The 13,883-nt window shown below is 38.1% G+C and overlaps 2 protein-coding genes across 4 annotated transcripts in view; one reads left to right on the forward strand and one right to left on the reverse strand.

Moving 5' to 3' along the window:
• C15H4orf47 (chromosome 15 open reading frame, human C4orf47) overlaps positions 1-13,883 on the forward strand; it is a 141,494-nt gene that overhangs the window by 35,520 nt on the left and 92,091 nt on the right. The window lies entirely within an intron of this gene.
• Positions 9,979-13,883, reverse strand: part of PDLIM3 (PDZ and LIM domain 3) — a 30,481-nt gene continuing 26,576 nt past the window's right edge. For 2 of the 3 annotated variants that reach the window (XM_005671717.3, XM_005671716.2), the window contains exons 6-7: positions 12,184-12,295; positions 9,979-10,933 (exon numbers count right to left, since the gene is read on the reverse strand). In XM_005671717.3, the coding sequence (XP_005671774.1) occupies positions 10,744-10,933; positions 12,184-12,295 (302 nt within the window). In that variant the 3' untranslated portion in view covers positions 9,979-10,743. 3 annotated transcript variants of the gene reach the window in all.

Below are 13,883 nucleotides of genomic sequence, written 5' to 3' on the forward strand. Positions count from 1 at the left end.
ACATTCTTTTTCTCACATTATCATGCTCCATCATGAGTGACTAGATATAGTTCCCAGTGCTAAACAGCAGGATCTCCTTGCTTATCCATTCCAAAGGCAATAGTTTGCATAATGAGTTTGCAGTAATAAATCCATAGTCCTTGCTTAACTTCAGCTGTGAGCTATGACATGAGTCAGAGGTGGTATTGGTGACCAGGGGACAAAATGAAACTTCTAAATTGAACCAGGAGCTTGGCCACACTGACAGCATTCCCTCACTAAATGGAATGATCAGTGAGTTAACACCAATAAAGACAATGTCAAGAACAGATCAGGGACTTTTGAGCTGGTAGAGGTCCCAGGAGTTGTCCTGTCCATCTCCCTCTTTCTGCAAATAAGAAGTTGAAGTCCAATGCCAGAGCTGCAGTTAAAGTCCAGTCCTTTTATTTTAAAAAATTATTTATTTATTTATTTATTTATTTATTTATTTTCTTAGGGCTGCACCTGTGACATATAAGAGTCCCCGGGGTAGGGGTCCAATCAGAACTGTAGTTGCTGGCCCATACCACAGCCACAGCAACGTATGATCTGAGCCAGGTCTGTGACCTACACCACAGCTCACAGCAATGTCAGATCCCTGACCACTGAACGAGGCCAGGGATCAAACCTGAGTCCTCATGGATACTAGTTGGGTTCATTACCACTGACCCACACAAGAACTTCTAGAGTCCTGTCCTTATCCAGAGCTATTTTCATGACAGTCTTCTTACTTACTCTTTACTTAAATCATTAGTTAATATTTTTGTTATTCCACATTACCTTTCCCTAGCACTCACAGAAGAGATGGTTTTTATTATAAAGAGGCAAATATAGACTGTAAGTTAATGTTGAAATAAGTAAAACGATACAACAGAGAATTATACTAATGTTTAGAATTCATAGGTTTATAGAGTCCCAAGCCATATTACTTATTAGTAGGGAATATTAATGAGTCTAAATGCTGTTTTTAACTCCTAGTTGTTTGGCCCTGTACCAAAGTTAAACTCTCTGAAACTTTTTCTCATCTATAAAATATTTATTTGACAGAGTAGTGAGGAAAGAATCATGTATGAATGTGACCAATATTATGTCAAGAATTTTGTAAGGGGGTTCCTGTTATGGTGCAGTGGCAATGAATCCAACTAGTATCCATGAGAATGTGGGTTTGATTCCTGGCCTCGCTTAATGGGTTGGGGATCCGGCATTTTGGTGAGCTGTGGTGTAGGTTGCAGACTTGACTCAGATCCCGCATTGCTGAGACTGGCTGGTACTGTAGCTCCTATTTAACCCCTAGCCTGGGAACTTATATATGCTGCAGGTGTAGCCCTAAAAAAAAAAAAAAAAAAAAAAAAAAAAAAGAATTTTGTAATCATTCCATTAAAAAATACATAACAAATAAAATACATATAGGCAATCAAGGGACCTTAGTTCTCTTTGTAGCTACAAGATTATGATGTAGAGTATTGCCAGTGAGTCTTTAGTGGGGGCAGGTGGCTTGTGAACTCAGGCTTTTAAAATTGTCCTCCTCAAATGAAGAAAAGTTCCAGTGAACTTCCTGAACCTGATCAGTTTTAGTGTGAAATGTCAACTCTCCTGAAATCATCAGGAATAGGAATTGAGTTCTGTGACTCCTCCAATTTGATACAGTTGTACTCATGTAATTGGCCCAAAATTTCCAACACCAAAGAACAATTAGCAGGAATAAGGACATAGTTTTGAATCTAGGATTAAATGGTGAGATGTATGCATAATACTAGTTTGTTAGGTGTTTACTTACATATTACTTAATAGGAAATGTGTTAGATATTTTTGATACAAATTACCTTTATTCATTCCTTACAACAAACCTGTAACTTAGGGATTATTATCCTAATTTTATAGTTGATGAAATTGAGGTCCAGAGAGTTTTCATGATTTCCTTATATCTTATAGCCGGAAGATTGCAGAGCTTAGCTTCACTTCAGCTCTGCCTGTGTCCAAAGCTCATTTTTGTAAGCTCTGAAATCTGGTGCAAGTTAAACTGCAATGGAATCTAGGAGATAATTTTTACAAAGCTTACAGAGGGCTTTGTTGTTCCCATGAAAGCCTTATAGTCATCTTAAAGGAAAATCTATTAAATCTCTTGTGCAGAAGTAATGAGAAGCAGCACAGGGAGATCGTCTACAGCATGGAAGCTAAAACCCGACCACCCACAGTCAAATTCTGGCTCTACCATTTACTGCAGGACAAACCTTGGATAACCTCATCCAAGGTTTCAGTTTCCTCATCTGAAAAATGGGAAGGAAGATTATCTGCCTCACAACGCTGCTGTGAAGATTGGATGAATTAATATCTGTAAAGTACTTAGAACAGTCCTTGGTACATAGTAGGAGCTATGTAAGTGTTGGCTGTTGCTATTGTATCATCAGTGATCAAGCATTTTCCAGAAAGGGAACTCTTGAAACATTTAAATAAGAATGAACACTCCCACCTATGTTGTTTATTTTGGTCCTGTCCATTTCTGATCTTAGGAATCTATCTAATAGATTAATGATAAATACACATTTATATTAATAGTGTTCTTTTAAAAAATAAAAAAAACAGCATCACTCAGTGTTCTGTGATAACCAACATGAGAATGGGTATGTGTGTATGTATGGCTGAATCACTTTGCTGTATAGCAGAGACTAGTGCAATGTTGTAAATCAACTATACTTCAACAAAATTTAAAAAAAGAATAAAAATAAATAAAAGTAACAGCACTCACATAGCACGTAATTTGCTTACTTGACTTGTGATTCTGTGGTTCACAATATAGTTATGGAATTGTGCAAACCAAGTTAAAGACTCTTCAGTCTAGAAGAGGCTATGAGACACCTCTTGCTAAGTTTAAACACCTTCTCACCTTCATTAAGTTTCACAAACAGAGTACTTATCTGACCTAAGTGCCTGGGTTAGGAGAAAATGCATTCCTTATTTCTGGCCTTGGTCAGAGAGTGGAAAGCCCTTGATCACTGCTCCAGAATAGCCAAACTTCTCCAAGTTCAAAGAGACTGTTAGCCCCTCTTTATTCTCCTGGGCCCAACTCATGCCTGTTGCTTTATTCATCAGGTTCTCTTTCCAACTTTTTTTCTTCTATATCTAGAATTCCTACTATGACAGGCATTCCTTTAAGGAACTGTCTCCAGAACAAAACACAAGTATTTGGCATAAACAGGGGCAGTAGAAAATTATTCGTGTTTGTTAGCAGGAATTAGTCTTTTATATTGGCTGGCAGAGTGAGCACTGATCAGAGAATTGTGATCAAGGGCAGTATTGGTAAGAAGGAATGAAAAGGTTTGCAGCATGAAGCAGTGTTCTGGAAGGGTCATGGTTGGGAGCTTTGGGAACTCAGACAGCAGCATCTGGAGCCCAGGTGTGTGAAGGGGCAGACGGAAAAGCATGTGCGCCTGGGGCACAATGCAGGCAGGCTCTTGCATGTGACATTGGCAGCAGAACCTCAGTGCTTTATTGAACCACAGATAGCTGTGCACCTTGGCATACATACACATGATGGGTAATTCACACATCTGTGTTTTTCAACCCCTCAACTGCAGAAAAGAAGATGGAATTGGAATTTGGTCTCATGAGAGGCAGTTCTGAAACTCACAACATAAGTTTCTCTTGGTACAGAAATAATAACTTGTATATACTTCTTCACCAGATGAATAATTGAACAGAGAAATGAATGGAGTGATTTTCAACCCAAACACATATTTGGAATTTTATGGAATCTTAATTTAAAATCTTTACATTTAATACTTATGATAGGGAAAGCAATTAAGTTTTAGGAGCAGATATTGTATTATTCTTTGAATAATGGTTAATATAATTGTGCTCTGGGTTTTCATAAGATGTGCTGACATGCTTTATTCTTAGAGAAAGGAAAAACGTGTTAGACATTCTCTGCATACTTGGACAAACTTTTCAGTAACTAAAAAGACAATGTTTATATCTCATTTTATGTTCTGAAATGAGCAATTAGTAGTATTACTACAAAATTTTACCTCTTCCCTTCCAATTTGGATGCCTTTTATTTCTTTTGTTTGTATAATTGCTGTGGCTAGGACTTCCAATACTATGTTGAATAACAGTGGTGAGAGTGGGCATCCTTGTCTTGTTCCAGATTTTAGTGGGAAGGATTTCAGCTTTTCTCCATTGAGTATTATATTGGCTGTGGGTTTCTCGTAAATGGCTTTTACTATGTTAAGGTATGTTTCCTCTGTACCCACTTTGGTAAGAGTTTTGATCATGAATGGATGTTGGACTTTGTCAAATGCTTTTTCTGCATCTATTGAGATGATCATGTGGTTTTTGACTTTTCTTTGGTTAATGTGGTGTATGACGTTGATTGATTTGCATATGTTGAACGCTAAAGAGGTAAAATTGTCACTGTATGCAGATGACATGATAATATATATAGAAAACCCTAAGGACTCAACCCAAAAACTACTTGAACTGATCAACAAATTCAGCAAAGTAGCAGGATATAAGATTAACATTCAGAAATCAGTCACATTTCTATATACTAACAGTGAAATATTGAAAAGGAATACAAAAATATAATACCTTTTAAAATTGTACCCCCCAAAATCAAATACCTGGGAATAAACCTGACCAAGGAAGGGAAATACATGTGCTGAGAACTATAAAACATTAATCAAGGAAATTAAGGAGGATTCAAAGAAATGGAAAGATATTCCATGCTCCTGGGTTGGAAAAATTAATATTGTAAAAATGGCCATACTACCCAAAGCAATATGCAGATTCAATGCAATCCCTATCAAATTACCCCTGACATTTTTCACAGAACTAGAACAAACAATCCAAAAATTTATGTGGAACCACAAAAGACCCAGAATTGCCAAAGCAATTCTGAGGAACAAAAACCAAGCAGGAGGCATAACTCTCCCAGACTTCAGGCAATATTACAAAGCCACAGTCATCAAGACAGTGTGGTACTGGTACCAAAACAGACAGACAGACTGATGGAACAGAATAGAGAACCCAGAAATAAACCCAGACACCTATGGTCAATTAATCTTCAACAAAGGAGACCTGAATATAAAATGGGAAAAAGACAGTCTTTTCAGCAAATGTTGGTGGGAAACCTGGACAGCCACATGTAAATCAATGAAACTGGAACACACCCTCACACCATGCACGAAAATAAACTCAAAATGGCTTAAAGACTTAAATGTAAGACAAGATACCATCAGAGTTACTGTCATGGCTCAGTTGTTAACAAATCCGACTAGGAACCATGAGGTTTCGGGTTCCATCCCTGGCCTTGCTCAGTGGGTTAAGGATCCGGCATTGCTCTGACCTGTGGTGTAGGTTGCAGACACAGCTTGGATCCTGCATTGCTGTGGCTGTGGAGTAGGCTGGTGGCTACAGCTCCGATTGGACCCCTAGCCTGGGAACCTCCATATGACGCACGTGCAGCCCTAGAAAAGGCAAAAAGACAAAAACAAAACAAAACAAAAAACAAAACGACAAAAAAAAAAGCAAGACACCATCAAACTCCTGGAAGAGGACATAGGCAACTCATTCTCTGATATCAACCTTACAAATGTTTTCTCAGGTCAGTCTCCCAAAGCATCAGAAATAAAAGCAAAAATAAACCAATAGGACCTAATCAAACTGACAAGCTTTTGCACAGCAAAGGAAACCATAATAAAACCCAAAAAGACAACTTACTTACAGAATGGGAGAAAATAGTTTAAAACTATGCAAAGACAAGGGTTTAATCTCTAAAATAGACAAACAACTTATACAACTCAATAGCAAAAAAACCCAACAACCCAATTGAAAAATGGGCAAAACACCTGAATAGACATTCCTGCAAAGAATATATACAGATGGCCAACAAGCACATGAAAAAATGCTTAATATCACCGATTATTAGAGAAATGCAAATCAAAACTACTAAGAGGTACCACCTCACACCAGTCAGAATGGCCATCATTAATAAGTTCACAAATAACAAATGTGGGAGAGGGTGTGGAGAAAAATGAACCCTCCTGCACTGTTGGCGGGAATGTAAATTGGTACAACCACTATGGAGAACAGTATGGCGGTACCTTAGAAAACTATACATAGAACTACCATATGACCCAGCAGTCCCACTCTTGGGCATATATCCAGACAAAACTTTCCTTGAAAAAGAGACGTGTACCCACGTGTTCACTGCAGTACTATTGACAACAGCCAAGACATGGCCACAACATAAATGTCCATCAACAGACAGATGAATGGATTAAGAAGTTGTGGTATACATACACAATGGAATACTACTCAGCCATAAAAAGAACAAAATAATGCCAATTGCATCAACATGGATGGAACTAGAGACTCATACTAAGTAAAGTAAGTCTGAAAGAGAAAGACAAATACCTTATGATATCATTTATATCTAGAATCTAGTATATGGCACAAATGAACCTTTACACAGAAAAGAAAATCATGAACATGGAGAATAGACTTGTGGTTGCCAACAGGGAGTGGGAGGGAGTGGGATGGATTGGGAATTGGGAGTTAATAAATGCAGACTGTTGTCTTCAGAATGGATAAGCAATGAGATCCTGCTGTATAGCACTGGGAACTATGTCTAGTCACTTATGATGGAGCATGATAATGTGAGAAAAAAGAATGTATACATGTATGTGTAACTGGGCCACCATGCTGTACAGTAGGAAATTGACAGAATACTGTAAACCAACTATAATGGAAAAAGTAAAAATCATTATAAAAATAGTATTACTACAAAATTTGAAGAAATTATGATAAATTAACCATTTCTTTTAGGAGCTTGATCATATGAAGCATTCTAATTAGCTTGAAAATGTCAAATTGTAAATATAGCCAGCGTATTCAAAAATCCACTTTGTTATGCCTAGTGTTCAACATCTCTTACTTGGCACGTACTCAACTAAATATTTATTGGGTGCTCTCCAACATGAATAGAAGCTTAAGACAGTTATCTTGAAATAATCATGTTGATCAGGTACATGTTTTATTTACTTGAATTATCTGAATACTCTTAATCTTTCTTCAATTTTCTTTTTTATGCTTCAGATTCAGATGGCATAGTATAAACAAAAAAAGAACATTAGGCCATGATGACATGATAATAAAAAGTAATAGTTATAAGTGGTAGTTTCCAAGGAGTGAAATCAAATCTTGTTCAAAGGACAACTTGACAAAACTTTTGAAATTCATGTTTTTAATAGAAGACTCCTAAGGCTCCATTCTGCCTATCTTGGGACATTCCCATATTGGACAAACTTTAGATTATCTCATGTAGAGATCAGTAAACTGTTTGCAGGTCACATTAGGCATTATCTTTACTTAGTTTATACAGGAGCAAACATATGTGATAATTACAACTTTTTTTTTTAATTCAAAGGTCATCCTATTGATAGGGAGTGTAGCAACTCAAAACTGGGTTCCTGAAAAAGCAACAATTTAGTTAATCATGAGTCCAAAGTTCATAGGTTCCCAGTTCTCAATCACAGATAGTTTCATTGATCATTGCTAGTTTTTTAAAAATTATTATTAAAGTATAGATGATTTACAGTGTTTCATCATGTTCTGTTAATCATTGCTAGTTTTAGTGAGTTTGTAAATATAAAATAGTGACTGTTTCTAAGAAAATATGGTTGAGTTCCCTTTGGTGCAGCGAGTTAAGGATCCGGCATTGTCACTGTGGCGGCTTGGGTCACTGCTCCGGTGCAGATTCTACCTCTGGCCTGGGAACTTCTGCATACCACATGTGAAGCCAAAAAAAAAAAAAAAAAAGAAAAGGGGAAAAAGTATCTTTGTTTATGGCACACCTGGTGTGAATTCATTATTAAAGAGCAAATGCTAGTATAGGGGGAAATTTTTTAAAGCATTAGCTTGCTTTAAAAAAATAATTAAATCTTTTCCATTTTTTTTTTTCTTTTTAGGGCCGTACCTGCAGTACAAGGAAGTTCCCAGGCTAGGGGTCAAATTGGAGCTGCAGTTGCTGGCCAAAGACCCAGCCACAACAATGCCAGATCCATCTGAGCTGATCCTGTGACCTGTGCTGAGCAATGCTGGACCTTGACCCACTGGGTGAGGCCAGGGATCAAATCTGCATCCTCATGGATACTAGTTGAGTTCTTAACCCCCAAGCCACAATGGGAACTTCAAATCCTTTCCATTTTAACTTGATAAATGTTCAAGTACACGGTGAAAACCCTGTACTTTATATATTTTAAACAATTTTTATATTGTATTCATTTCTATTGATTAATTCTGTCATAAATTCCTCTGCATGTTTACATTTCTAGATTTAATTGTCAAAAGAATAATTTTTATTAAAAATAATGAAGATGCAATTTTAGGGAATGCTTTGCAAGCCTTAGTCATATAGACTAAATGATCAGCTTTAAGCCACATCTCTCCTGAATTTCAGATTAGAACTGTACTGCTCCTTTTTTGAAAAACTATACTATTTTTTTCTCTTTATTGAACATCTCAATAATAAGGAGCTCACAATGTACTCTACTATATATAAATATGTAAAATATAATTGTAAGGAAGTACTGTGATGTGTAGCATAATATATATATTAATGTACAACTTAATATCTGATGCACACTTTTTTGTCATGAGGCTTTCATTCTTATTTAATTTAGCTTCTTTTTGGTATGGTACATATACCCCAGACTGTGCTTCCTGACTTATAGAGATGCGGTTTTACCTTCTCTGGATAACACCTGCTGTGGGTGTGGGAGGGGGAGGGGCAGAGAGGGGACATGGTGGGTGTTAAGTGCTTTTCCAACAGCTAGTAGGTATTCCTCATCATAACTCCACTTTTATCCCCCAGTCCAGAAATACTGATGCTGTCAATTCCCATGTCTTTTCAAGATGCTGGAGAATAAATTGAGTTGGTTTTTAGTTTTCTCCATTACTGCTTTGGATTTTAACTTTCTCAAGTTTCTGAAGCCAGTTACCATTCATTTGCTCTCTAGCTTCCAAACTTTTAAGATTATGTCCTTCCCAGAAAAAAAAAAATTAAAAATAACATCTGAACAAAAAAAGTAATGTATTAGCTACATTCATTTCTTTGATTTCAAATTTCCTATTTCCTATTTGACTAGCTCTGTGAATGGATTTGTGTTTTGGTGCAAGGATTCCAGTTTCAATCTCAAGTGCCTTTAGGGGCTGGGCAGGTGTTCTGACTCCTCTCACTGGTTCAAAACCCCAGACAGGTCAGGGTCAGAAATAATTGGTTAATTTTGGGAAGATCCCAGAGCAGTACAGCTTTGGCCTTATTTTATTTTCCATTTGGGACACTAGGAGAATCCTTGCTCCAGGCTTAGGGACAGCAGCTGCAGTAAGGTAGAAATGACTTTGTGATAAAGTGTTAAGACAAGACCTGAGACAGTCCTCACCTCCCCAGCTTGCTGGGTCCTGTGGTTTTTACTGAGAGGACACATTCATAAGTTCCCAGTTGCCCCCAGGGATAAGCAAAGGAAGTAGGTTAGACAGGCAAGTCAGAGGCATTGCCATGGAGCCACCATAGTGAGAGGTAAGGTGACAAAGCAGAGCCAGGGGCCAGATAGTTTTCATGTCTGAAATGCAAAGGATCTTTGACTCCAGGGAAGGTTAAGCTGAGACTTTGGAGGTGGTGGTAGAGGTTGGGGTTGTTGCCTGGTTCCCAACTAGGTTGAGAAAACAGACCACAAGTGGAACCATGGATTTAGGCAGAGAATATAAGCAGAACTCCAAGATCCGAGTAGCCAGCACCCCCTTCCCCAGAGAGGGCCCTAAATGTCTCTTCCTGGAGAAGCCATCTTGGGAAGGAGAAGGTGGCAGTGGAGAGCCTTGAGAATATTAGATGTAGTCTTGATGGAGTCTGAACCTTGACTTTGAATATTTATCTGAAAGAGACATTTAAAATGAAAGAGACTATTTCAAAGCAAAAGAAACTTTTAATCTTAAAGAGACTACATTACCTTTTGCAAATTTAAAATTTCCCCTCCTATCAGCAGAAATTGTGGGCTCATAAGAAAGAGTAAATTAGTTCTAAAAGCTAAAGAAGCCACATTTTTCTTAAAATACCTGAGTTGTTAGTGTACAAGACAAAATATGAGTGGAGCTTCTCACTGGAATGTTGATTTCATCTGAATTCATTGAGTGCCACTTCATTAGGTATTTTAAAAATATTTTATGTATTTATTATGTATGTTGCATCCAGTGGGATAACTGTTTGAAGATGAAACTAGAGAGATCTAAGGAATCTCTCCCCGACATGCACTATAATAGTTAAAACAGATAACAGACACCTGCAGGTTGTGTTAGAATACAAGACTGCCATTTGGCATTTACTGCAATTGCAAAGTCAACTTGTTAAGGAAAGACAATTAGACTCCCCCAAATATCTTGATGTTTACATGTTTGGTGGTCATAATATAAATGTAAACTGTGGAGTATGACACAAAACATTTTTGCTTTAAATGTCATTAAATTATCGCTAGCTCCAAAGATAAAAAGAGTTGAATGTGTGTTTCTGTTACAGCAGGCATCTGCCTCCTATTCCTTCTCCTGAGAATACAGCAAGAGAAACATCCAAAAGCTAGGTTCTAGATTGGGAGTCGGCAGTTGGCTAGACTTCTGCCCAAGCCACTAACTGGGGTAGGTGCACGGAGGTGAGGGCATGCTCCGCTGACCTAAGATTTAAGCTTTGGGATAGAGAGTGACTGTGTCATAGCCCTCTGGGGGCCTCATGCGGGCTCGGGCATGAGTTTCGCAGTACAGCTCCCCCTCCACGAAGAAGTAGCCCTTTTGTTTGAGGTTAAGGTTGCAGTCAGCACATACGAAGCACTCTGGATGTCTGTACTTGTCCCGCGCCTTCACGACCGCACCGCTGTGGGGGCAAAGGGAGGTCTCGTGAAAAAAAAAAAAGAAAAAAAAAAGAAAAAAAAAAAAACCCCACAAAGCAAAAACTGTGATACAAAGGGATACAACACCACATCTGAGGCTGCAGTGTTTCATGTTCAGGAAACACTTGCCGCCAGCTGTGAAACTGGGCACAGCTGTGAAATGGATGCAATGGTTAGGAAGAGCCAAGACAGTCATAATAAACCTTTGCGTGTTTCTTTCTGAGGTTGACGTGTGGATACTTTTCAGATTTTTTTTGCAGACAATTTTTTTTTAGAAAAATGGTAGGATCTTACTTGACAATCTTTCTCCTTTGTTTCTTTGAAGGAGGAAGAGGTGATCCAGGTAAGACAGACACCTTTGCAAAGTGTTCTGATTTTGACCCAGGTTGTTGTCTACACAACTAAAAGTCCCTTGGATTATTGCTCTCTATTTTGGTACTCCAGCCTCTATTCTATGGAACACAGAGAAAACAGATCAAAGGGCAGACATGGAATTTCCATGGGTGGGTAGACTCGCCTCTACAGTCAAAACAGTTTCCTCCAACTTTGGAGCAATAACTTGGGTAACAACAGAGACTGTGGTATTTCATGAGGTCCTCTCTGCTCCTGAGCTCCCTGTCCGGCCTATTTCTCTGTCTCACCATCCATTCTCTGCTCTGCCCTCCTGGGATGTGTCCTGAATGATTGGACAGATGGTGCCTTAGTGTATAAGCTAATGACAGAGGAACAGAAAAAAGGGATTGAGGTGGCCACACAGGGCGTGAGGTGGAGAGATTGAAATGATCTGGTTCACCTGAAGATTTGAAGGAGCAAGTGTGGTTATTCACACATAAAGTCGCTTGACATGGAAGTGGACTGTATTTTTTAAAATCATATTTCAATATTTGTGCAATTTAAGAAACAGTAAAGATAATGTGTTTTAATTAACAACCGGATGACCCCCCCATATTTGTTTTCCTGGGTTTATACAGAAAAGGAAATATTTAAAGACTATACATTAAAAAAAGGGAGGGCTTTTTGCAGTGAAGTTATGAGTCTTGGAACTGATTTTTAAAATATACTTCTGAGGCAGTTTCTTTTCAGGAGAATCTATCTGAAATTATAAGTTGAGATTTCTGACTCACATTTTATGCCATAAAACTTAGTCTTTTCTATATAGGGAGTCTTAAAGTAGAAGAAATAGTGAACTGATGCCAAGATTTATGATGAATTTTGGGTTTAAAATGAAACTTACACAATGCCACTCCCACATTTGTCACAGAGTGGCATCTTCTGAGTGCCGCCAGCACCACCATGGATTTTTGTAACTGGAGCTCTTACACTCCGAGTTCCAGCAGGACGGTCATCTGAAAAACAAAGTGTTTCCATTTATGGCAAGGGAACAGCTGGCTACAGTTTATACTTTGCTTCTATTTTAAGGTGAGCACTTAAACCTAAGGAATTCTTAGTTGCACTCACACTATTATTTTGAAAGAAGCAAGACTGGTTCAAGTATAATTTGTTCTGAAAGAGGACCTTACAAACAAAATGAGTTAAAAATTGTTGTTGTGGTGGTGGTAGTTATTGTTGTAGGGAGCTGTTACAGCATGCCTAAAGGGGCAGAAAACATTTTGCATTTTTTTTAATTGTGATAAAATATGCATAACATTAAATTGACCATCTTAGCCCTTTTTAACTGGGTAATTCAGTAGCATTAAGGCATTCATGATGTTGTACAACCATCACCAGTATCTATTTCTAGAACTTTTTCATCATCCAAAACAGAAACTCTACCCAGGAAACATTAACTGTGAATTCCCTCCTCCTTCCTGACCCTGGTGACCTCTGTTCTACTTTCTGTCTCTGTATACATGGATTCATACAATATTTGTCCTTATGTCTCTGGGTTATTTCACTTAGCAGAATGTTTTCAAGTTTCATCCATGTTGCAGCATGTATCAGAATTTCGATCTTTTTAAATTTTATTTATTTTTAAGTTTTTTAAAAAATTAATTTTTTTAAATGATTTTTTTTTCCACTATAGCTGGTTTACGGTGTTCTGTCAATTTTTTACTGTACAGCAAGGTGACCCAGTCACACATACACATATACATTCCTTTTTTAAGGGTCAGTAATATGCCATTTTATGGAAATACATTATGTTTATCCATTCATCTGTAGATAGACATTTAGGTTGTTTCCAACTTTTTGGCTGTTGTGAACAATGCTGCTATGAATGTCCGTGTACAAGTATTGGTTCGAGTCTCTGCTTTTGATTCTTCTGAGTGTATACCTAGGAGTGGGATTGCTGGATCCTACGGCAATTCTCTATAACTTTTGGAGGCACTACCATACTGTTTTTTATAGTGGCTGCACCATCTTACATTCCCCATCAGCAATGCACAAAAGGTCCCCATTTCTCTACATCCTCACCAATACTGACTTTCCTTTTTTTTTTTTTTTTGGATAATGACTATACTAATGGGGCATTTTGCATTTTTCTGCGGTTTCTGAGGGACAGTATATATTTTTTGAAGTGGAGAAACATTGGTAAGAGTATGAACTCTGAAGACAGCAGTAATGAATTGGAGACCCAACTCTGTTTCTTTCTTTTTTTAGGGCTGTACCTCGGCATATGGAGGTTCCCAGGCTAGCGGTCTAATCGGAGCTGTAACCACCGGCCTACAAAACAGCCACAGCAATGCCAGATCCGAGCCGCGTCTTCAACCTACACTGTAGCTCATGGCAACACCAGATCCTTAACCCACTGAGCAGGGCCAGGGATCAAACCTGCAACCTCATGGTTCCTTGTCGGATTCATTTCTGCTGCGCCACAACGGGAACTCCCCAACTCTGTTTCTCACTTCCTGAGTGATTTTGTACAAATCCACTCTCTCTGTGCCTCCATTTCTCTTTTGTGAATAGGAAAAATAATAGCTCCTACCTCATTGAGCT

Source organism: Sus scrofa, chromosome 15 (assembly GCF_000003025.6).
Source record: "Sus scrofa isolate TJ Tabasco breed Duroc chromosome 15, Sscrofa11.1, whole genome shotgun sequence".
Lineage (NCBI taxonomy): Eukaryota > Metazoa > Chordata > Mammalia > Artiodactyla > Suidae > Sus > Sus scrofa.